Source organism: Thunnus maccoyii, chromosome 23 (genome assembly GCF_910596095.1).
Source record: "Thunnus maccoyii chromosome 23, fThuMac1.1, whole genome shotgun sequence".
NCBI lineage: Eukaryota > Metazoa > Chordata > Actinopteri > Scombriformes > Scombridae > Thunnus > Thunnus maccoyii.
Window position 1 is genome coordinate 16,204,988 of NC_056555.1, and position 24,553 is coordinate 16,229,540.

Below are 24,553 nucleotides of genomic sequence, written 5' to 3' on the forward strand. Positions count from 1 at the left end.
ACGGTGCCAGGGAGTCTGTCGGCTTCCTTGAAAGCCCTCTCATTGGCGTTGTTTCCAGTGACAGTGGCATCTGCACGTACACACTCTCACACAACAATAGTCATCGGAGGTGAGTTATTGCGAGGCCAAACCGTTTAATGTTTTGATGTGTTGCCCTTCTTCAAGTACAATAGCCTAGTAGCAGTTTCCTGTTTGGCTAATCTGACATTTTCTCACTATGCGTGTGGTTTTCCTTCTTTCTCTACATAGTATGTGTATTCCCATTTATTGTTCCAGCAATTAAACATCTGGACAAAATTCAAATGTAAAATATAAAATGCAAAGTATCAACATGAAGGACTTTGAAGAGTCGAAAACAGAAATCTGAGGTGAGTCTCTTCATCCTCCTCTACACTGTGAGAAAGACAATTAAAAATGTTTTGTGTGAATTTATATCTAACATAGTATATATTATTAGGCTACTCATATCTGAGCAACTGTTAGAGTAAAAAGGAATTAACTCAACATGTAGGAAAAAGTAAACTGTCACATCTTTGCCGGATCAGCCCACAGCAAAAACCACTGTGTTTGATCAGTGGCACAGTCCATATCGCTCTCTGTTGATGCCTAAGATAAAATAGATGCTTGATTTACTTTCAGATATTGCTTTGAAAGAAACAGAAACTGTAGTGTAGTGATAAAAATCATAAGTTGTTCGTGCGTAAAAGCGCACCTGAGAGTGAGATGTTCACCTAGCTGGCAGCACTGCAACGCATGCCGTCCTCTTGCGTTCAGTTTCGCCCACTACAAATGAAATCAGAGACAAAAAATGTTCTGCTATGCTGCATTCAGGCTTATTCCTGCTTTCAGAGGTGTGCGAGAACTTCCCAGTTCCGACTATTACGATTACATTTTTTTTTCTGCCTGCTCATAATCCCTACATTTTTGATGGCACATGAACGCATCGTAAATGAATAGCCTCACAATTCTCCCAATTGTAAAAATAAGTCACTCTGAATCCCACATTTTTTCCCCCTTGCATTGGTTGCAGGTGGCCACAGGTGCGTTTCCATCAAATACACTTGAAATGCAGATCTCCCAGCAGCCCAGGTCACCTGGATGCGGGCAGAAACACCTGTTGGCGGAGGACGCACCACTTCACACAGCACTTTTTATGTTAATGACCCGTCCAAGCACTTCCCACCCCCCACTTGCCTTTAGAGCGCAGCACTAATAACCCAGTCAGTATCGGCAAGCATCACGGTCACTGGTACTCATATTTACAGCGTGGTTCCACCTTTTTTTCGCATTGGATATGATCTGGAGACTTGTGGTCCTCAGTGGGACGTGCATCCTTCTTTATTGTTCTGTAGCATGGGGCAGAGATGGAAGAAGCCGCGGGGGGAGGACGGTGACTTTCCGCCGCACTCAGCAGGATGAGAGCCAGGGCCAAGTGCGCACACGTTCCAGGAGGGACGCCAGCACCTCCTCAGGCGCCTTTAAACCTTCTCACGGTCATCCTTTCACCTCCTGCCGGCTCTCCCTGACCCCAGCCGAGCACAAGGTTCTGGATGACAATACACATGAGGTGAGGTGTGTTTGAGTAATGTGACATTGTTCTGCATTGTTCTGTATAGTGAGTAGGCAGGAAAAATGTCCATCAAACAAGATATCTGATCTTTTGAATCTTGCAGTCCTGAGTTTTTTGAAACGTGAAACTTGTCATTTTTCCTATCAGTATCTGTTATCTTTTTTTGCACAGTTTCAGGATATATAAGGCCAGATGTTTATAGGAAAATAATATAAAGTAGATGAATTATGTGACCCCAAAACTGCTTTCAGCCTGATTGTGGGACCAAATGACCTTATTACCACTAGATTAACAGGTGGAGATTTATTTATTTTTTGACTTGATAGGTGATGTGGTCATATATGTGTGTGTGTCTCTTTCTCTCTCTCTTATAGACAGGTTTTAATGGTGATGATGGCTCCTATGTAATTCTCACATGGGTGGGCGATGGTACAGGAGTGAGTATCATAGTGCAGTATAGCACCCATCAGATCATCCTCATTCACGCATCATGGTTTCCCCTTGTTTCTTTTGAATTACCTTAAAGTTTGACTCAGAAACATCCATGAATGTTCAGACTTTATATGATTTTTGCCTAATCTGAGGCATAGCATGCATGTTTCATTATTTCAACTTCACCTTTTAAGCATAAAATTATTTTAACTTTTGTAAAAATATAGATTTGGAATATATAATTTCTAAACAGCCTACCAGAAGCTTCTTCCATACTTAAAAAAATACTGAAGTATCTCTTAAATTAACATCACAATTGTCTTATTTCCTTATTACACACATGGTAAAGGCTTAACCATGTTGTTGCACTTCCTAGGTAGTCCTGGTGCTGTCAACAATTAGTGCTCCGATTGAATCTTTCTACGATGGAGGCTCGTCACGACTTTACCGAAGGTGAGTTAGTATCTGATAAGAAATTGCAGTGTAACATTAACAGCACATCCATCCCACTCTGTGCAGAACTCATGCAGTCTAAGCATGACCTTTCTTTCCTTTCCCATCAGTACGGATTATGGAAAGTCCTTCCATGACATCTCCCACCGCATCAATAACACCTTCATAAGGGAGGAGTTTGGAGTCAGCGTGGGACCAGGGAGCTCTGTAAGTTTATGGTTTGGCATCTGTTGACAAGATGGGACACCAAGCTTTTTTTTTATGAGTGTCTGTACTGAGTTAGCTGTTAGACTTCCTTTTGGGGAACTGTGTTTCATTTTCTTACACAGGGAGTAGGGTGTGATGTTGCCTCACAAAAGTGTGAAGACATCTTACATATTGCTCAGTTGCGTAACAGCACCGCAGTCAAACCTCACAGTGTCATTTATTCAGACTTATACATATACACACTTTAGCACCAATAACAACATCATACAGTGAAATCTTATATAGAAGAGCTGAAATCTCATTATCTCAGTCTCTGATTGTTGTACTTTTTAAAGAACAGTTTCAGCTCAGATTGAGGAGAATGGGAGGATGATGATGACAAAAAATTAGATTTTTCTTCCTTCTCTTTTTCTATGTTATTTCCTCTTTCAGACATGTATATTTATGAACTTTGGGAAGCTAATGTTTAGGGCAAGATCAGTGTTACAAAATATAAAAGATCTCTGACATGCAAGTTGATTTCTGTTGCCAGGAATTCTGCGTTGCTAAAAACAAAAGCTCCCTCCAAAAACACCTTTTGCTCCTTTATAAACTGTTTTCTTTCAACTAAATATTCCTCAATTAACATTGTGATTTTGATGTTTTCTTCACTTTAATTCGTTTGTAGCAACCTGTCACCACCCTCTCAATCACCATCTCACCATCTCAACTTCGTTTTTAATTGATTTCAGGTGATACTGACAGCTGACATACCAGTGGTTGACCATCCAGGAGGGATCATTTTCACCTCCACGGATGCCGGTGCGACCTTTAAATTTATTCAGCTGCCCTTCCACCTGGCTCAACCAATCACGTACCACTTCCTCAACCCTGATTACCTTGTGGCCCTCAGCATTGATGTGAGTCACACAGCTGACAGCTTTCTTTTTTAGTCTTTTAATTGTCACCTCCCTGCCAGTCTCTCGCGCTGTTTATTCTGCTTTTTAAGGTGTGTAATATTCTGGGCTACAGGTTGTACTCGAACACAAATTTACTTGATCGACTACACGTAGCACACACACACACACACCAAGCACACACCTTAAAGTAAAGGTAAACATTCCCCTTTTGCTCTCTGATTTGCAGGGCAGTCTGTGGCTTTCTCTGGACTTTGGTGCTAAGTGGACAAAAGTTCATGACGGAGTGCATTCTTTCTCCTGGTGAGAATAAACACACACACCAAACACAAAAACCCCCAGTGTGCCTCAAAGAAACCACATGTTAGAGGAGCCATATTTTGTTCACCAATAATATTGTAGACTTTGCAAATATGTAAATGAAAAAAAAATTGTAATTGTACTTAAATGTAAGGCAAATTGCTTTGAATGAATATGTTGTGTATGTTGGGTTCTGGAGAAGAAAAAAGTCATGGACATTTTTGGTGTAATGTTTTTTAACTTCCTCTTTCCATTAGGGGGAGTGGCATTGATTTGTTCTTCAGCTGCAGTCAAGTAGACACAGGTGAGAGGCTGTACAAAATGCACTTTCAGAGTACCAAAAAGCTTAAAAAAGAACACTCTTTGGTGTTTTATTAAAGAAAGCAACCCCACATGTACCTCAAATCCCAGATAAATACTAACAGAAATGTTTGTAATGTTGTTTTGCTGAATGTCATGTGAAACACGTTGTGATGCAAGACAAACTTCAGAAACTTCTTACATTAAAATGAAATCTGATCTACTCTAATCTTATCCAAAACACCATTAAAAATGATCATGGTGGTTTTCAGTTCATCTAGTGTTTTTATTGTCCCCTAAGAAAAATTCTTTGCAGCAAATCTTCATAAAAACATTAAAAAAAACAATCATAAAAAAATAATCAAACAAGAGGAAACACTAAAAAGTGTAATTACACTACACACAATGCAATATAAAAGCAGTAAAAGGTTAGGAGAGAATGAAAGGCTATGTAAGGAACTGAGAGGAAGTTTATGGTATGACGTGTGTTATTGCACATGGAATAAACAAAAATTAGAACCTGTTGTACCTAATTTTCAGAAACCTTTTGTTGATTTAAAATGCTGCTGCTCGCTGTGCTATCCAGCGTGTGTTATCCAGCGGATTCCTGCTCCGTAAATTCCCACTTCTTGCCCTTTAAGAATGGTGTGGGAGACTTCAAGTGTTATCTTTATTAAGAGAGTAGCCATGATTCATGGCTCATCAACCACAAGCCAATGTGATGACTCATTTTCATGAAGTAGGTCAACAACAGCTATTATGTTTGAATGTATGTCAAGATGTAGGGCTAAAATGGAATCAAATCAGAGGAAAAAAATTGCAAAACAAGTTGCAAGATATTTTGTTCTGTCAAGGTACTTGAGTTGAGTGTCATGAATTTTCAATTAAGCTCACTAATATTCGTGTCACTGAGTCTTGCTTCTTGTCGCTGTAGTTGAAGCAGAGGAGAGGGGAGATTTACAGCTGAAGAGGACAAAGGATTTGGGTAAGACCTTCACCATAATCCACGAGGACATCTACAGTTTTGGCTACATCGGAGCCTTTCTCTTCTTCTCTGTGATGGAAGATACGGTGAGATGTCACACAAATCATCCTCTTCACACATAAACATACAGACAAAACAGCTCTCAAGATAAAATTGCACCCGTTATATTTTGTATCCAAATGACACTAATACTTTAACATGAGAACTTGATGCAATAGCAACACAATGCTCATTCTGTACATAAATTAGTGTGAGTATTTATGCAGTGATGTTTGCTTCCAGAGATCCCCCCGTGTCATGTATTTCTCATCAGACCAAGGTGACACCTTCAGTAAAGCACTGCTCCCTTCTGCCTCCACTGAGCAGGTGAGAAAGAGACATTATTTTTGTAGATTTTTGTATTTTTGTATTGGTTATAATAACAAAATTGATATGATTATCAATTTTTTGGTAGCAATTGAAATGTGTACCTAGTGTAGAGTATTGACAACTGTCAAGTACTGAAAGCTGGCATCAAATGTCTGGTTTGATTTGTAATCTTGCTTACTTATTCTTGATCAGAAAGTTCCTTATTTTACTCAAATTTCTGCCAGTTTTAGACGATTTTATCTTGGCAAAGTTCTGTGCAGGTGCTTGTGTTTAGACATTAAACATTTCAGAACTTCATATTTCCTTCAGTAAAAACGAAACAAAAAAAACAACAAACCACATTTGTATGGAAAATGTGAAAACGATACCCTGTTCTAACACAGGAAATGAGCATATATTATTATTATCTCATGTCACATTTTGAGTCAGACCCAGGTGGGGGAAGTTTTTAAGCTCTTCCACCAAATACTTAAGTTGCAGAAACATTTTGTGATGGTTGAGACACTAAATGGCAACATTTCCTTTTACAACACCGACTGCACACACATTTGTCAGTCTGGTGAAATAGCCACCCACACACCTACAGACACACGAACACACATTCACGCCCCCGACATCTTGCTGACAGCGCAAACAACACACACACTCTCTCTCTCTCTCACGATGATTAGACAAGGTTTATGGCAAAGATTAAATTAGTCATAACAATACTTTCCCTTTTGTCGCAAATCATGATTTTCTCACCAACATGTGTTCTGTCTCCTTTGTTATGTGTGTGTGTTTCTGCAGTTTTACTCCATCCTGGATGGAGATGAGGATATGCTCTTCATGCATGTGGATAATCCAGGAGGTAACTGACCAAAACACATACAAAAAAACAACACACAGACAGTTTATACCACTCCCTTTGTCCATATTTTCCACTCAGGAGACACACACACACAGGCTCACACCTACAAAAAAAACCTACCTTAAAAAACATGCTTGACACATATTTGCAAATGTTGTGAGCACAACATGACTGAATTTATAGCTCTCTCAGCCCCTTTTGTTGTAATGGAAAAGCTCAACGGTAATGACCGGACTGGTTTCACAAGTTCTCTCTGTTGCTGACAAATCATACCTAGTGAGTGTTTGTGCATGTAAGTACAGCTGCCTGGTCTTTGTTCTTCTTTCTCTATGTCTCTCTTTCTCCCTCCCCCTTATGGTCTCATTCCCACTCTCTTTCTCAATAATGTCCATTTCTGTTTCCTCTCACGTTATTATAACCTTTTTTTTTTCCTGGCTGGTGCTCCAGTTAATCCTGTAAGGGTAAGGTGATGGGACTTTTGTGCTGTTTAGATAAATAGGGGAGATATGGGGTAGAGGGGCTTTATCTTTTGTTGGCTGGAGGGAGGGAGATTTAGGTTACACTGCAAAAGCTGACGAACATATTTTTGGATCAGGGTGTAACACAAGCACGCACACATAAACAGACACACTCAAACCAACACCTTCCTCAGCTGAGCTCGTCCTTCATGGCTTTAGCTGACACGTGTGTGAGCCTTACACGGTTAACAGATGGATGATGATTTACCTTTGTTATGTTAGTTTTAAAAGGGCAGAGTGGCATTACCTGTTCCCAAGTGGAGATAGTTTAAAGTGCTACACATACAGGACTGTCACTACATTCAACTACAGTAAACAAAAGACCATCATGAAGAGCTTCTACTCTACAATTTTACAACTTGGCTTGGTTTGGCTGGATTGCAGGGGTACAATTAATGATTATTTTCATTATGAATTAATGTGTTGATTGTTTTCTCAATTAATTGATTGGTTAACTGGTCTATAGAATGTCAGAAAATGGTGAAAAATGTTGATCACTGTAGGTAACGTCCTCAAATGTCTTCTTTTGTTCAGACCAGCAGTCCACAACCCAAAGATATTTAGTTTAGTATACTTTAGCATAGAAGACTTAATAAACCAGGAAATATTCACATCTGAGAAGCTGGAATCAGAGAATTTTGACATAAAAACTCAAAATGATGAAATGATTATCAAAATAGTTGGCAAATAAGTGATTAATCTGCTGATTGTTGCAGTTCTACTGCATTGCAAGTAAAACTTTTATAGATTGTGTAAATGGCAGGTGATACCATGATGGAAAGGTCAAAAGGAAAGAACAAATCACTTCCCTTATTTTTGGTTTCTCAACTAGAAGTATGAAAACAAACACAAATGTATACTGAACAAGGAATTTGGATGAAGTAACCTCATCCTGTTTGCACCAGAAACTAGAAATGAAATCTTAATTTTGAAATATACCAACTAACAACGGAAAGAGACACAACCAATCATCTGGACTGTGAGCTAATACAGCAACTATACTGAGCACTCACAGTTACTGTTTCTTCCTGTTGCCTTGTGTTTTAACCCAGACACTTTCTTTGGAACCATGTACACGTCAGATGACCGTGGTATCTTGTTCTCCAAATCACTGGAGCGCCACCTGTTTGATGGACAGAGGAAGAGCGATTTCACCAACATTACTTCACTGAGAGGAGTCTACCTCACTAACAAACTAGATGAGGGTAGGGTTTTCCACTGCTGTGTCTTGCCATCCATCTACTGAATATTTCCACACATTGTACACGTTTTTGGATGGCCTATATTGTAACAATTTTGGCACATTTTTATCTGATGCACTTGGTGTATATTGAGTTTTTTTTATTGTGCTCACAATGACCTGTATAAAACTGCAACAGGCACATATCATGGCCTTGAACAAGAATCCCAAGTTGATCAGTGCCTTGCATGGTAGTTTCCTGCCACCGGTGTGTGACTGGGTCAATGAAACGCACTTTGGCGCAATATGAATGTATATAGTCCACAGTGGATTTTTCTATTCTGCTTTAACATAGTTCTTATGGAGCTCAAGTAATGTCCTTTTGACACATTAATAAAGCTGAGCTACAAGCTGATATATTAGTATTAATCTCCTGTTAGCACAGTGCTGTGCTGACAGGATGAAGATGGTGTTATTTATATTGTTCTTAAACTAAATCAACACTGCATTAGTCTGTCTCTCAATACTTTTCAACTTCCCAAGCCTGTCTTTGGCATACAGCCCCAAGCCCATTTATCCCTATATTCATTTATATAAACAAGGTGACATAGTTTAAAGTTCAGTAATCTCTTAAAGCAGCTGGACGCTGTAGCTTTTAGCAAACAATACTCAAACAAGACTAAACTGCATTTGTTGGAGACTATTTTTTTGCAGTGGATTAATATGTTATTTAGAATTAACAGCAGCAAGACAGTGACTATACTGTGTGTGTTCATGAAAATGAAGAAGCATGTTATTCAGTGAAAAAGGTGTAGCTCATTTGATGTGTTTTTAATTGTTTTTGGACATCAATGGAGCTATATTGCACAGAGAAATAGCTATAAAGTATAAGACTTTGGCTAAACAGACAATACTTAGTAGGATCAATTGATTGGGTCTTTTCATGTGAGTTGTTAACAAAAGGAAAAACATAGAATATCTATGTTAATAGACACCTCACCTTTCTTTACTTAATTAAAGTTACAGCACAAGAATAATGTGAATTATGGTTTTAACAATGTTCTTTTGTTACAGATGGCCGTATAAGATCTGTGATTTCCTTCAATAGAGGAGGAACGTGGAGTCAACTTAACAAACCTGAGAATGTGGAGTGTGGAGAGAAAGTAAAAAATGTGTGTGACATGTAGAAAAAAAAAAAATTGGCATTGGACATTACATTCTTCGAGTTAGTTATTGTTCAGCGAATCATTACTATGTGTCTGTTTTTCATTAGTGCAACCTTCATATTCACGGGGAACACAGTCGCAACAACCGAATCGTTCCCATGCTTCCTCTGTCTGAGCCAACTGCTATCGGTCTGGTTATCGCTCATGGTAATTATAGAGCATTTTACCCACATTTATTTCAGCACAAGACCTTTTGTTATATAGAACAAACGAGGCCAAAATTTAAACACGTGGCGTACTTTCCTCTCCTCTCCTCCAGGTACTGTGGGTGATTCTCTGTCATCGTCACAGAATCCAGATGTATTTGTTTCCTCAGACGGGGGTTATAACTGGAGGGGGACATTGAGGGGTCCTCACCACTACAGCATATTGGACTCTGGAGGTCTCATTGTGGCTGTGGAGGCCCAGCGTGAAGGACAAGTCAAGACTATAAAGTACTGAACAGATATCTTTATACTTCATACACAGTAAAACACTTATATAATAGCAGCTATACCTATATTTGTTGCAGTTTTCTTCAAATAAAGTGTTCTGTCCTATTCACTATGTGATGTATCCTGTTATTTCTTGTCACCAGGTTTTCCACAGATGAGGGCCAGTGCTGGAAGTTCTACAACTTTACTGAACAGCCCTTCTTCTTTGCAGGCCTGGATTCCGAACCGGGCACCAAGGCCATGAATGTCAGTGTGTGGGGCTTCCGGCCCGAGGAAGATGGCCAGCCCATGTGGGTGGCTGTCACCATTGACTTCCAGAGCCTTATTACCAGAGAGTGTGAGTCAAGATACAGTAATACTGTCTGCTAACATGTGCTTTTTCTCCAGAGAGGTTTACAGGAACTTCACTTCTTAACTTTGGCGCCATGTTCCTCTTTTTTCATTTCTAAAGCCTGAATCATCAAACAATTGCCAGAAAATTCTGATTCTTTGACAATGGGGAGTTTACTGGACCCTCTGACAAACTAAAAAAAAAAAAAAAAATTAAATAACTCTTTGCGTATATGAATTTTGTTTTGTATCATATTTGATACATCCGTAACAAAAACATACAGAATGCATAATTTTTTAACCCCTTAAACTCTTAGAAAAGAACATTTTTTCGATATGTACGACAATGAGATACATATTCCGTAGCTGCTACACTGAAGCTTCATCATGCAGCAATGACATTACCCAACGACAGGACTGACAGGGTGAAAGAGGAACCTCTCAGTTGGTTTGGTTCATTTTTTGGTCCATTGTTTGTTTCACAACCTCTTTATTTTGCATTGTGGTAAGCATGAAAACAATTTCTGCCCTTGTTCAGACAAAGATGGACTGGACATTTCCCGCAGTAGTTGCTTGTGCAGTGCTTGCATCTCTGTTGGGTTGCCCACATTGAGAAATGGTCAGTCATGCTTTCTCACATCAGGTTTCACACTAGAGGTTGGCCTTTTGTGGGGAGGTGTTCCTCCTGCTTCTGGAGAAGATAGTGGTCTGCCACACTTGATTTTGCCCTTTCATGCACTTGTAAGTGAGGTGCTAACAGCAGCCTGAAACCTTCACAGGGCCATGGGTTTCTGCCTGGGCTGCAGTTTTTTCTGGTCTCTTCTGTAGAGGTTCCATGCATTGATTACTGCCACCATGACAATGTGCCACCACATGTGCATTTACCATCTTCAGGGTCTGAAGTTGAACTTGTGAAGTGCAGATAGCTTATCAAGACGGTGACATCCTTCCATGAACTTGTATGTTTCTGACACATTCATCTTGCAAGTCTTCCTCATCACTACCATCTGAATTTCTCTCAGTACACACTGCAGTAGGAGTCCATTCCTCTTCATCGTCATCATCTTCTCCTAACTGCTCCATGTCGCTTGAATCACCATCCATAATCATCTTCAGGACATCTTCAACACTGTGCTTTTTTTAAAACCATCTAATAGTATAATCTATTGTGTATTTCTTCTCTGAATTGGTCAGTTTTTAGTGAAAATCAATGAGCAAAAGACAATAATTAGTAAGTGAGCCTTGGCAACATCCAACTGGTCATCGATCATCGTGATCATCGTCATTTATAAAAAATACAATATAGGCTACAAATATCTCAATTTATACTCTAAATATATCTAATTATGTCATTTAAACCTTTAATTAGTTTCCTTAAATCATCAAAAGAGTGTATGTTGCTTTATGGTATGCATAATGCATTAAATGCAATAAAATGACAATTGATGGATTTACAGATAAATTACCTTATATACCTGCTGTATCTAATAAGTTACAAAATATTAAGTAATTATTTGTTGCATCAATCCAGTAAGTATTCCTTTTGAAATATCAGTAACAATTTTAATGTTTTCTTACCTTAACTTTTTTCAAAACTGGCAAAATTATCCATGCAAAACCACACATGGGTCTCAATTGTAGGTCTTTTGTTGCATACCTTTTGCACCCTGGTGGATTATCTGGGAACTGCATCTATCTGATTTTTTATACATCAGGTTTTTCAGGGGGAAAATCACAAAAAAAAGACAAAAAATTCCCACTGATGATGTGGAGTTCTCAAAAACTCATGTATCAAATGTGATTCATTTGAACTTTGGACATATGACTCAGCCAAAAAACATCCATTGTAGCAAACTATTGTGTCATATTTTGGCTTTTTGCTCTTCTGCGTGTATTGTGGTCCTTGACTTTTCTTCTTTCATTTTCTTAAAACTTATTTCTCTCAACCAGCGTGTTACTGTTAGTCATGGGATCTGCCCTCAGAATCTGATAACAGTTGGTTTGCTGTTTGATCACTGTGAATCAAATCTGATCAAACAACACCCACATAGTCCTGATTAGCTGGATTTTGGAGAGTTAAACTCTAAGTAAATAGTGTGTTGTTGTAAATAGTGTGAGTGTTCTTTTAGTTTCACTTTTTAATTTACTTACTTATAGAGAAAGTAAAAGATTTGAAGCCAAGTTCTCAGGAGCGTTAATATTTCCCCTGCTCTGTCTTGCTGTTGCAGGTTTGCAACAGTTATATTGTTTTGTGTTTGTAGTAGTAATCCTTGTTGTGAAATGACAGCACAGTTTTTACAGCACTGTTAGCAACACCTACAGTAAATGTTTTGGGAACTTGGATTTAGTATCATCTCATTGCAGGGCTGAAGAGTTAGCTCCAGGAATTTCTTGAAAAATTGTGTGGAGAAGAAAGGAAACAAAAGCAAAACCCCTGACAGTGGCAACACTTTTAATAGAAAATATGTATGTTAACCATTGAAGAAACCTATTAGGGGTGCATTGTTTGAAATGATTGTCAATGATTGTCATGATCTGATTCCTCAGGTAATGACGAGGACTATGAAGAGTGGTTGGCTCACTCAACGGACAGAGGAGACTCAGAGAGAGATGGATGTGTCCTGGGTGTCAAGGAGACTTACAGGAGGCTAAAGAAACAATCCGTATGCAGAAATGGTCGAGGCCATGTGGTGAGGAAGAAGCAAAGCCCCTGCCTGTGCACCAGAGAAGATTACTTATGGTTAGTCAATTTCTTTGTGACGTACTATAAGAGCTGCACAGATACCGTCCCAAATTGTAAAACCTGTTGGCCTCTTAACAAGACTATTCAGAACACAAGCTTGCATGGGGACATGTTTTGGTCTTTGCAACTAAGACAGCATCGATAATATCCCCTTGCAAAAACCTTATCTGTTCTTCTCAACAGTGACTATGATTATTATCGTCATGTGAACACTTCAGAGTGTGTGAGACAACCCAGCTCTGCAAATAAAACCTTGGAGATCTGTCTGAACGGAGAGGAAGATGAGCTCCTGACAACAGGGTAATGGTCACTTCTTTTTAAAATGAGCAGACATACATCCTGCACACTTCACTGACTATGTGCACTGTTTGTAGGTACCGTAAGGTCCCGAGCGATAGGTGTGAGGGGGGATTCACTCCTCAGATGGCAGAACAGACAGTCATCAGACCCTGTGGTGTTAAACCCAGCCCTGGTCCACCTGCCAGATCCAGGTCTCCAGTCACACACTTTGACACACCGGTCAGTAGGTTTGCTGTTCTAATCTTTGTGTGTTTTCACCTTCAATTGTTCATGCTCAAGTTTTTAGGAAGATAACAGCTGCTACATGTATTTTCCAGCGAGAGAGGCTGGTGTTGATACTGGTGTGTACAGGGGCAGGAGTGATCGTCCTGGTAGCTATCATTTCCGCCGTCCTTGCTGTCAGGAGAGTGGTTTATAGAGACAGGTGAGCTAGACACAAGCCTGTAATGCATGTACAACGTCATGAAGCATATGAGCTGACCATAGTTTCTTGTCTCCCTCTGCAGGACACCAGTGTATCGTTTCTCCAACCTCCAGATTCAGGATGACGACAACTGCATCACAGCTGATCTTGAAAGCGCAACCAGCAGCAATGGCACGGCCTGTCAGCAGGACTCAGATGATGTAAGAGTAACTAGCATTCAGATCACCTTATAAATTGTTTTGTATTGTTTTTAGCTCATAAAATCTTTCAGATGGTGTGATTCTCCCATGTAATCATGACACTTTTTTATCCTTTTTTTGACAGGATCTTATTGGATGACATACACATTTTAGATTGAAACCAGAGCCGTGCTGAAAAGACTGCCAATTACGTTTTGTTGGACCTGATATTTTAATGCGAGCACCCTCCATGCCAGGTTTTGTGGTTTTGAATGACATGCATGAAAAGGTTAAATGTCTTTATTTATTGAGCCAACTTCATTTCATTACTTTAATTTGTTCAGTCTTTGATTTGTACAGTATTTTTTTTTAACTTCAATAGTGTAAGGCAGTGAATACTTTCTTGATTTTATTCGCATCACATTTTTACTTCTGTTCAATGTGAAAACAAACATGACAATCCTGAAAATGTGCATTTGTAAAAAATAATAATGATAATAATAAATACTGCTGCCTATTATTTTGTGCCAATACTGTTGATGTTACATTTTAAAATATTCCCTGAGCAGATGAAACGCACAATAAACCTTTGCTTTAAAGCTTCTGTCCATTAGATGCCACTGGCGGCGCTGTAACGTCTTCCACCTGCTTCAAATCGAGCAGAGAAGAAGAAAGAGTAGGAAGTAGAATGACAAAACAAAGATCTCAAATAAGGCCAATTGAAAAGATATCCCACTCTCAAAAAAATAATACTGTCAGAACTCTTGCTATACTTCAGTGTGGAACATAATGTACACATGTGGGTTACTAAAGAGGTGGTTCATAAATTACATGCTATGTCTGAACTTGGTTCAACAGCTTGGCCCTGGGGGAGTATTCTGCATAGCAACAGCCATTAATGATGCTAATAATGTAACTTTATTGCTAAATTAGCAGGAGACACCCATGTTGCTGTGTTACTGTGATTAATTAAATGTAATATTTGATTGATTAAAAGAGCTAAAAATTCATCATCTCCCATAATTCCTAAAAGATTCATTATTAATATTTTATTTTTATTGGTATACTATAAGTATATCACCCCTTTAACTGAACTGTCATCATATACTAAAACTTAAAAATAATACCCAGGCTCAAAAATTGAATGCGTTACCAACTAAATATAATCTAAAATAACCCCTTCCATTATTTATTTTTATTAATGTTATTTATTTACCTTTATGTTACTAGCCTACTAAATGAATAAGACCTTGTAAAGGGAATTTTGTTGTCATTTATTTTTTACTTTGTTATGTTTGTTTGTGGCTCATTATCTGCTCTTTATGAATGTGATATTTTGTTGAGATTAGATTATTTGTATAATTTGTTTATTGGATTCTGCTTAGTTTTATTACAAAAACAATAAATAAAACCTTTTTCTTTTTTATGTGCCAAATGTTGGTTGGTTTATGTTCTTGGTTGAAAATAAAGATACGTGGTGGCTCAGAGATATCATGTCCTTTCTGAAGCTAGAGAAGATTAGTGTTAATTATTTGATTAACTAACACACACACACACACAGACACACACAGACACATATATATGTATTGCACAGTACTTTAATTATACTACTATTATTATAATAATTATAATAAAAAAAGCCAAAATAAATCATAAATACTTCAATAAATACTTTACTTCCGCCCACATGGCTGCTCAGGTCTGCCCGCTAGTCCGTCTTCGGTTTCTTCGACAGAGTGGGACCTCTGTCTGTGTCCCTCTCCTCTAACCAGTTCATCTGTCACCACTTGCTTCACTACTAACAGTTTAGCCTATCATACTCCACAACAGCGGATTTGTGGTTACATTGGCTGTTGAACAGGTAAGAGCAAGGTGTGAAAATTCATGCAGGGGGTTTATTTTAACGCTACATACAAATATTAGCATTATTGAGCTTCCGCTTGACTTATTTCGGTGTCAGTTAGCAAGCCTTGGCAGAGGTGAGGAAGTTAACACAGCAGACGAAACAACGTAGCGTTAATTTTAACATTAAATGTTACATTTTAGGCTAGAAAATGTAGCTTCCAAGCTATGCACTGTATCATACAGTCACCTTAAATTAGGTTAATGCATCATTTGGCATACTGTCTTGTAATAACTCATTCAGTGACGCTAAAATATCCGACAAACTTTTAGTGGTAGCTAGCAATATCGCTCATTTCAGCTGTGAGCAAGTAGCTGTAATATTGGCTAAAGTTAACGTTGACATAGTTCATTTTTACATGTAATATATCGTTAGCCGTTGCGCATTACTCCTCTACTCTCCGTAAACATAAATGAAGCGGATGTAAACTCATAAATTGGTTGTATGTTTGACCAGTACAGGTGTTAGCAGTGGAAAAGTGGCTGGAGGCTCGCCAAGATGGTCAGGGCTGGCGGTGAGTAAACGCCTTTATTGCTATATTGTTACATTTAAGTTACACGTTAATAGTTTGTAAAACCACGAGGAACCTTTGTGTAATGTTAATCTAATCCAAATGGTATTAACGTTATTTGGTTTTAACTGACGCGTTTATCTATTTGTCATTGTCTGATTTTTTTTAATTTTTATTGTAAAATTTTTTCAGGTATATTGAAGTTGGCAGCGCTCATCTTTGCATTCCTCCTAGCTGTCTTTCTGGCTTTTCAACTGCTGGAGATAAATATGGATTTTAAACTGAGCAATGTGATTGGTGAGTACAAGCAAGTATGAATCTCATTAATTACAGCTTCAGAAAGTGCCTTTAGCAGATATGGAGAGGAAGTGAAAGAGAGTATCATTTATAAAGGACGCAACAAGACACCCGGTTGTTTAGTGTTTTTGAGTCAGTATTTGTGGTAGTGACACTAACTCCAGCCTCTTTGCGGCCTGAAGGTTTCGTTCACATAACAGAAACATAACATAATGTTCTTTTTGTTTATAGGAAAATCTTTGCCAGAGGATGAAGGCTGTAAGTATGCTTAAACTATTCATATTTCATCTTATTGCTTTGTTTTTTGTCAATGACTGATCTATATCGACACACTTACCTTTTCTTTTTCCATCTGTCAATACTAGACAACACTTGAATGGTAAAAACAAACTTTTTTTTTGCAACTAGATGATAGAAAAGCTGTGGACAGATTTTAGTGTGTGTTAATCTAAGCTCTAGCTTGGCATTTAGAATGAAAATAGATTCCTGTTGTATTAGTTTAAATCGAGCAATAGCTTTTTGTTCCATGTCTGCACCTGTTTGTGTGTATATGTGGTTTGGCTCCTTGTTACCTGATACTGTGCATCCTTTTCGTTGATGTGTAAACTGACTTTTCTATTCACAGCAACTAAGCCAGTCAGGCACAAGTGTGGGCTTTCCAAGGCATGTCCTGTTGGACACTTTGCCTTCAAAATGACGAGTGGAGCAGCCAGCGTAGTGGGGCCCAGAATCTGCCTGGAGGACAAATTGTAAGAGGATTGACGTCTTCAAACTCTCAGAAAAACTTCTTATACTGTTGAGCGTTTTGGGCTCACTGGTTTACAGTAGACCAAAACCCAAACTGCTTCCAGTAAAGGAGACACAGTTTGGCAAGCCGAGATGTTACTACACAGACCTGTTATGTGAACATGTTTATTATGTGTGTATTATCTTCAGGCACTGGGATCAGTGGATGTCATCAGTTGTTTTTGTTAGCAGCACACCTCAGCTGGTGCTTTGTTTAAATTAAAATGCTTTTTATATACAGTAGAACAACATGTTAATTGAGCTCACTGAAACAGTATAGATTTCCACAAATGCGTGGTTGCCATAGCAACTCATTAAGAGAGCTGTAAAGCCTTTTAAAACAAGGGAAGGTTATTTTCTCTGAGCTTTATTTCATAGCTCAGCAGCTCTCACTTCAAAAATTTTAAATAAAATTGTACTGCAGCTGCCTTCTATGGTGGGAAAAGTGGTGATTGAAGTGCTGAAATTGATTACTTTGATTGCTATATTCATAAACAATCAATCAATGAAGGCATTTATCAAGCAAGAATGACAAACATTCACTGCTTTCAGCTTCTCAAATTTGAGGTATTATTGCTTTTCTCTATTCTTCGTAACTGGAAATGTTCTATCTGGGTTTTAGACTATTTTTTAAAATGTTTGTTACAAAAGAAGCAATTTTGGACTGAGGCTGCAACTATTGATTATTTCTGAAAATAATGAAAACTGCTGTTAGATAATTTTTTTGAGCCCAAGGTGACATCTTTAAATATATTGTTTTGTGTGATGAAAAGTCCAAAACCCAAAGAAATTTGGTTTACTGTCATGTACGATGCATACAAAATTCAAATCCTCACATTCGAGAAGCTGCAACCAGCAAATTTTTTGTGTTTTTTCTTTTAAAAGTGAGTAAAACAATTTGTTATTTATCAACGTAGTTGCTGATTACTTCCCTGTCGATAGACTAATTGAGTAATTGTTGCAGCTCCATTTTTGACATTTTATAGATTTCATTTTCAATCACTAAATGCGGAACTAGCTTGTTGGTTTGGCTTTGTTGACATGTTTCATAATAGTTTAAACAGTCATCTCAGCTAATTACAGTCCTGGATGTAGTAATGTTTGGTAAAGGTGGCATATTGTTGTGCACATGCATGCATGAGTCCAGGAACTTTTGTAAGGTTAAATATTTGCCTGTTGCTTCACTGTATATCAAGGAGTGTCTTTTCTTCAATTCCTTGTGCCTCACATGTCAAAACTACCCTCATGGACTCCACTTTCATTGTCTCGTTTTAGATTAATGAGCGGTGTGAAGAACAATGTGGGGAGAGGAATCAACATCGCCCTGGTTAATGGTAACTTCATCAGCTGATGTCCAGTAAATTTACAAATGAGCTGCTGCTGATAAAAAGACAGTACTGCAGCATTGTTACACCAGTGTCACAATGAATGGATCCATTGAAAAAGACAAATGATAAGCCTTTGCACAGGAGACAAATGTTGGCTCTACTCCAAATTGATAAACTATATTATTACCTGAAGAACAGGTTTGTTCATATCAGGCACAAAGGCTTTACTGCCACATCTATTTAAAAACAAACATTAGTCATTCCTAGTGGTAAACCTATGGTACATGGTAATGAACTACTACCCAAGATTTTGTGCTCAATGCAGTTAAAATGAATTGTGTGTATGTTGCTATTAGTTAATAAAGTAATAAAACATTTCCCCCCACAGGGAGAACGGGGGAACTTAACAGGACACAATTCTTTGATATGTGGGCAGGAGGCGAGTATATTTAAGAACTTTCTTTGTTTTTAATTAACCATGTGTAACCCATGTGTAACGGTTAACTGTATCACCCTGTAGAGGTTGCTCCCTTAATTAAATTCCTGAATGAAATTGAAGATGGGACAGTCGTGATGATGGCCTCATTCGATGATCCCTCAACAAAGTAAGCACGTTCTCACAGTGAAGTCGTCTCTGAATTTGGCTGCGTTGCTTCACTTGTTGCCGGTGTGGCCATAAAATAAAATGAAATGTCTTATCATCTTTCGTTCTGTAGACTCAATGATGAAGCCAGGAAGCTAATTGCTGATTTGGGTAGCACAGCTATCAGCAATTTGGGTTTCCGGGATAACTGGATCTTTGTTGGAGGGAAAGGCATCAAGACCAAGAGTCCATTTGAGCAGGTAATACAACCTCAAAGACACATGTTTATGTCTGCTTCCTTTAAAAAAGTAATACACCACATTTACCAAATGATGAGGAAAACATCAACAGTCTCCTTGTCTTTATACATCTGTAAACATTTCATTTTAAAGCCGAGTATACACTGTGCAATTTTGGGCTGTCCCAGATGAAAGGAGATAGAAACGTGGCGATATGTCTTACGTCTACTAATCAACTTATAGGAATGTAGCGTGAAATGACGCACTGATCAATGTGACACTGACACTAAACCAAATGACAGTGGTAAAACGAGCAAAACGAAATGTTTGGGATTCCAGTAAAGAAGAAAATCTTGTTGAGTTGTGGCAGCAGAAGCCTTGTTTATATGATGTGTCTTCCAGCTGTTATCATGACTTTGCCAAGAAAGACGTAACATGGAAACTTCGATTCTTGCTCAACTTCATTGTTTACTACTTTAGTGCCGCAGATGGATGATGCACGCGGATGACGTTTTCTATGTTTTCTTGTATATTGACTCGTGTCATTTCTTACAATTCAGCAGGTGTGATCATTGTACCATCTACTTTCATCAAACTTATAAGATTGCTGAAATCTCACAGTCTCTAGGTGCCATAAGGGAACAACTCACTCCAAAATTGACATTTCTGTCATTTTCTTCTCACCCTGACATCAGCTCAAACTACTGAAGTTTATACTTGGTTGAGACAAAAGAAGATATTTGAGGTTGTCATCTTGGCTTTCGGAATATATATATATATATATATATATATATATATATATATATATATATATATATATGTATATATATATATATATATATATATAAAAATTTATAGACCAAACAACTAATCGATTAATCGAGAAAATAATCAACTGATGAATGGATAATGATAATAATCATTAGTTGCAGCCCTAAAGCGTTCACATCTAACATGTTTGGTCAACTCAAAGGAATTATGGTGTGTTTTCCATTATCAAAAATGTTGCTGATGCCATTTTGGCAGAACAAAAAAACAACTATCTTACTTCATTTTTACAAATTTTGATTTGTTTGTAGTGAGACCGTGTGAACTTGAACTGGACCAAAAATAAAACACTGATAAATCTTTTTTTTTTTTTGTTTGGTGCAGAGCAAGTAAACTCACCCACAGATGAGACTTCAGCCTTTTTTTGTTTCTTGTTTCTGGAAATGTGAACATCTTGTACTTCCAGAACTAGAAGATAGAGATCTTCATCAATAATCATCAGTAATATGGACATAATGACGAAGTGGGTAAAGGCAAATAATACAACAGCTAGAACAGTTCAGAAAATGACATCACTTTACTGTAACGTAGCCTTTAAAACCAAGGAAAGACAACACTTATGAGTCACTAATCATTTATATGCTTGTCATGGCACTAAACATCCCCACCCTGCTCAAGTCAGTTGTTGGGCAGTATAATATATTCTTTCTGTTATAACCTCTTCATCTGCTGAATTCACAGGAAGGTCACCCTGCCTCGTGGGCTTGTCTGACCAGGATACTGTATCTATTGAGTTATATTAACAAGGAATGCTATTTGGTTTCATATTAAACACAATGTGTGTGTGTGTATGTGTGTTGTTTTCACCTCCTCAGCATATAAAGAACAGCGCAGATACCAACAAATTTGAGGGATGGCCCGAGGTTCTGGAGATGGAAGGCTGCGTGCCCCAGAGGCAGGACTGATCTGAGCTCTCACCTTACTGGTCGACCGCACATTTCTCGTCCCGCCCGTCCACTTCGTCCCCCTGACATTCCTGTCCTCATGAGACTTGTTACTGTTGCACTTGTTTGGTCTGAGAAAGACCTTTTTCCAGTCCTCATCCTACCAGAACATCTCTCCAGAAGATATTAGCAAGGAATAGGCTCAACCTTGAGCATTAAAGTGAAGCTTGGACATTGCACTCCTTCTCCTTTTTGGATACCATTTCATAGTTATGTGATATGGATGTCAAAGCCCAGATTTTTTGGGCTGTACCAAATCAACATTGCTTGTACCTTGCCTTAATCTCATGATCCTATTCACATTTTTTATCAACATGACTTTGTGTTTCTGTTTGTTCCCTTCATTTTGACAAAATGATTATTAACAGGGTTTAAAGAAATTCTTTGCATTATTCTTTAACCAAATGTACCAAATTCACTGTGAAATGTGTAAATATTTGTTTAGATGAGGGTCTAGACTTGAAAGATCCTAATTTAATGAGCAATAATATAATTTCTTAAAATAAATTGTACTGTTAGGAATGTGTGTGTGTGTGTGTATGTGTGCGCGTGTGTGGGAATTAAAAGTTGTGTTACATCTAGCAGTCGTAAGTAGTTATTTTTGTAAATACGTATTTGCACTGGCATGTAGTTTTCCATGTGCATATACAGTTATCAGCTGTGGATAAACTGCAGGTCATAATGTCCACTGAACACTCAGTTTCAGTATGATACGTGGTGTTAATCATTACCATGTCAATCTTGCTATTGAGCAACCACTTAAACAGAAAAAATAGCCTATTCCTTCCTCATTTCACTTTTGTAGCTGATGTGGTTGACTGAAAGAAAACCACTAATATAAACACGCACTTCTGTGTTATCCACTCATCAATTTTTAAGTTACATATGTGTCACATGTGACAGTTTTATTTTAAGTTTAGACTTTCTGTGGAAGTCCTAATAAAGTAGTAACCACATTGCTTTTCATAATACATTCTTTAAGGTAAAGAAAAATTGCTAACTCCATTAGTATAACCATAATATGAAATAGTACAGTTACACTATAATATTGGACATGTATTAACTTGTTTTTGCTTAAAAGATGAGGTAGAAAATCTAAACAGTCAAATGGTCACCCATGTGGTCTGATTTTAAAATAGCCTTCTAAATATTTCCATTAGATATTCCTATGTGGGCCATCTTATGTTGAAGTTAAAGCTATTTTGAATAGGTGTCTTATTTTTTTACATTCCACATCTTCAGCTGACATTGTTTATCGGTCACTAACAATTTTAGTGCGCCAGAAAAAATAGCTGTGAATCGTAGACCATCATTCACATATCAAACAGTGTTCTGGAGTAATGTCAAACAACACCATCTGCTCCCTGGATCATGTTACCCCCTCTAAGTCTTTCTCTGGTGTCTTTTATATTCTCTCTGCTCCATGTCTCCTAATTTTAAATGCAACACGTTATGCTGTCAGATTGTGCAAGAAAATGATCATTTGTGGCAACAACCACTGTCACAGAACTGCTGTCTTTGTAGTGACAGGCAGGTGGCGCCATTGCCTCATTTAAGTCGGCGTGTGTGTCCTGTGGTTTGTAGCATCTACAGTATATTGTTGTCTTTATAGCTGCGCTTCAGTAATACACTACATTATATTTCTATAAGTGGACTATCCTTCTAATTTTTACCATAATCATCCTGTTGTGCTTTGCCTGAGATTTTATCAGCAGTATTAAATATTCCACAATGAATTTGGTTAAATTTACCCTAACATTTAATTTCTTCCCACTACATAAAACAAATGGTAGCATCAAGAACAATTCTCAGAATAGATGCTGTCATGAAAGAGTGTGAATACGTGAGATTTGCGGCTTTGCTGAGGCCTTTGTGTGTGTCCTTAATACTGAACACGGGCCTTTTTTTGTGTTTGTGTGTGTATACAGTATGTATGTGTGCATTTGTGAGCTACTGTTCATACTGTAAAAGGATGGCTTTGACCTAAAATTTTCAGTCCTCCCACTCAAAGTGTATTGTCATTGTAATACCTCAGCCTCTCTTTATCTGCACACTCACATAGTGTAGTAATTCAACCATTCTGACACTTTCTTCCATTATAATTTCAGTCACTCTTGTAAACACTCTCGCACACATTCGTGAGTACACGCTCTCGAGCTTGTATGATGCACATGACTCCTTTCAAGGTTTGTCCCTCTGCCAGCGCAGTGACCTTCTGAGTTCCCCTCAACACAGAGCTCTTCCTTATTCCCAGTAAATGAAAAAAAACACCGTGGTGCTCTGTGTTTGATCTCATCTGAACTCCATGCATGACATCCCTCTGACATTTTATACGTGTTTATGTAAGGGGAGCGTTTGTTTGACAGCAGTTCCAGTATCTATGTTATATTTTCTTTTCTCTTTTCCCAGTATGGACCCTTGCATGAGGCCTGTTATGTGAGCTTTGCATATCAATACGTTGTTGTTTGTCTTCGTGCAGTTGGAGATGTATGTGCTCGCGTGCGTGATACCTTCAAAAGTATGTTCGTCGGTGTTCGTGTAGGCTGTGCCTCCTCTGAGCTCCCATGTTTCTGCACTGAGAGATGAGGTGTAGGAGTGAATCGTCTCCAACTCGTCTTATATAACACACGCTATATGATGCATTATGTATGAACATAGAATATATCCCATCGCATAAACCTCTAATGATGAGACAGCTCGCGGTAGCCTGGGGGCTGAGCTGCATAAACACAGGACTGTGAGGATAACATGCTCTCACGAAATGATTTTTTTTTTTTGCATAGAACAACACCCAAGGTCTCTCTTTTTTCCATTTGAGTTTTTTCTTTCTCCCCCTCTGCATGCTTCCCAAAATAAATCAGTCCACCACACAAAGGTGCTTGCCTCTCAAAGAAACTATGAGGGGCTCAACTTTTCTCATTACCCACTGCCCCAGTGTGACCTCTGACCTCTGAACTCAGGCCTTTGACCCCCTGACCAAGTCATTCTCATGCTTCTGTTTGCTCCAAAACAAGCTTCAAAACAACTCCTCTCTCCCTTATTTACCATGAAGCCTTTGATGAAAATGCAATTCCTTTCCTCCAACTCCTTTTGCTCTAATTCTGACTGAAACACACTCTCATAGCCTCAATTACACAGCACAACTGACCATATCTGTCACAGTGAATGTAAAATAAACACTCACTGATGACCATGTCTTACCATCGATCAAAATGCGCACACCAACACACTCCCTCATATATACCCACCACCTGCCGCTATCCCTTCTCAGTCTTCCTCCGACCTTTGCCCTTTAAGTCAGCTGATCATAAAATCCCTCAGTGACCTCAACATCTGAGCAATGACCGTTTTAAAAGAAAAGAGGCACTTTATCTGTCTCTGAAAACAAAGTAATGTTCATGATTCAGAAACCTGAAATCTATCTATACCATACATATC

General features: G+C 38.3%; 2 protein-coding genes across 4 annotated transcripts; both read left to right on the forward strand.

Annotated features, from left to right (window-relative positions):
• Positions 1–1,077: 1,077 nt before the first annotated feature.
• si:dkey-159a18.1 (sortilin) lies at positions 1,078–14,227 on the forward strand. The gene is made up of 21 exons (XM_042403557.1): positions 1,078–1,567; positions 1,945–2,007; positions 2,379–2,455; positions 2,566–2,662; positions 3,394–3,561; positions 3,788–3,861; positions 4,116–4,162; positions 5,093–5,229; positions 5,426–5,509; positions 6,302–6,362; positions 7,933–8,085; positions 9,135–9,232; positions 9,334–9,433; positions 9,546–9,720; positions 9,864–10,057; positions 12,598–12,790; positions 12,977–13,093; positions 13,168–13,312; positions 13,411–13,517; positions 13,600–13,717; positions 13,842–14,227. The coding sequence occupies exons 1-21, from the start codon at positions 1,295–1,297 to the stop codon at positions 13,854–13,856; spliced, it is 2,496 nt and encodes an 831-aa protein (XP_042259491.1). The 5' UTR covers positions 1,078–1,294; the 3' UTR covers positions 13,857–14,227.
• A 1,220-nt stretch (positions 14,228–15,447) lies between these two features.
• fam3c (FAM3 metabolism regulating signaling molecule C) lies at positions 15,448–21,696 on the forward strand. 3 transcript variants are annotated; one of them, XM_042403560.1, is made up of 10 exons: positions 15,448–15,557; positions 16,056–16,113; positions 16,303–16,407; positions 16,639–16,665; positions 17,033–17,156; positions 18,469–18,527; positions 18,910–18,960; positions 19,042–19,126; positions 19,238–19,364; positions 20,987–21,696. In XM_042403560.1, exons 2-10 carry the CDS (start codon positions 16,098–16,100, stop codon positions 21,074–21,076), a joined length of 684 nt encoding a protein of 227 aa, XP_042259494.1. In that variant the 5' UTR covers positions 15,448–15,557; positions 16,056–16,097; the 3' UTR covers positions 21,077–21,696. The 3 variants fall into 3 exon arrangements, with proteins under 3 accessions (XP_042259494.1, XP_042259493.1, XP_042259495.1); XM_042403559.1 differs by having other exon boundaries at positions 16,061–16,113; XM_042403561.1 differs by lacking the exon at positions 15,448–15,557 and adding an exon at positions 15,652–15,675 and having other exon boundaries at positions 16,061–16,113.
• Positions 21,697–24,553: the final 2,857 nt, after the last annotated feature.

Excerpts from the sequence above, each read along its gene's own strand:
- fam3c (XM_042403560.1), top strand. Across the intron at positions 17,157-18,468 it reads ATCTGCCTGGAGGACAAATT|ATTAATGAGCGGTGTGAAGA; the intron begins GTAAGAGGATTG and ends GTCTCGTTTTAG. Across the intron at positions 19,365-20,986 it reads CCAAGAGTCCATTTGAGCAG|CATATAAAGAACAGCGCAGA; the intron begins GTAATACAACCT and ends TCACCTCCTCAG.
- si:dkey-159a18.1 (XM_042403557.1), top strand. The coding sequence starts at position 1,295 with ATGATCTGGAGACTTGTGGTCCTCAGTGGGACGTGCATCCTTCTTTAT. Across the intron at positions 12,791-12,976 it reads ACCAGAGAAGATTACTTATG|TGACTATGATTATTATCGTC; the intron begins GTTAGTCAATTT and ends TCTTCTCAACAG. Across the intron at positions 13,313-13,410 it reads TCACACACTTTGACACACCG|CGAGAGAGGCTGGTGTTGAT; the intron begins GTCAGTAGGTTT and ends TGTATTTTCCAG.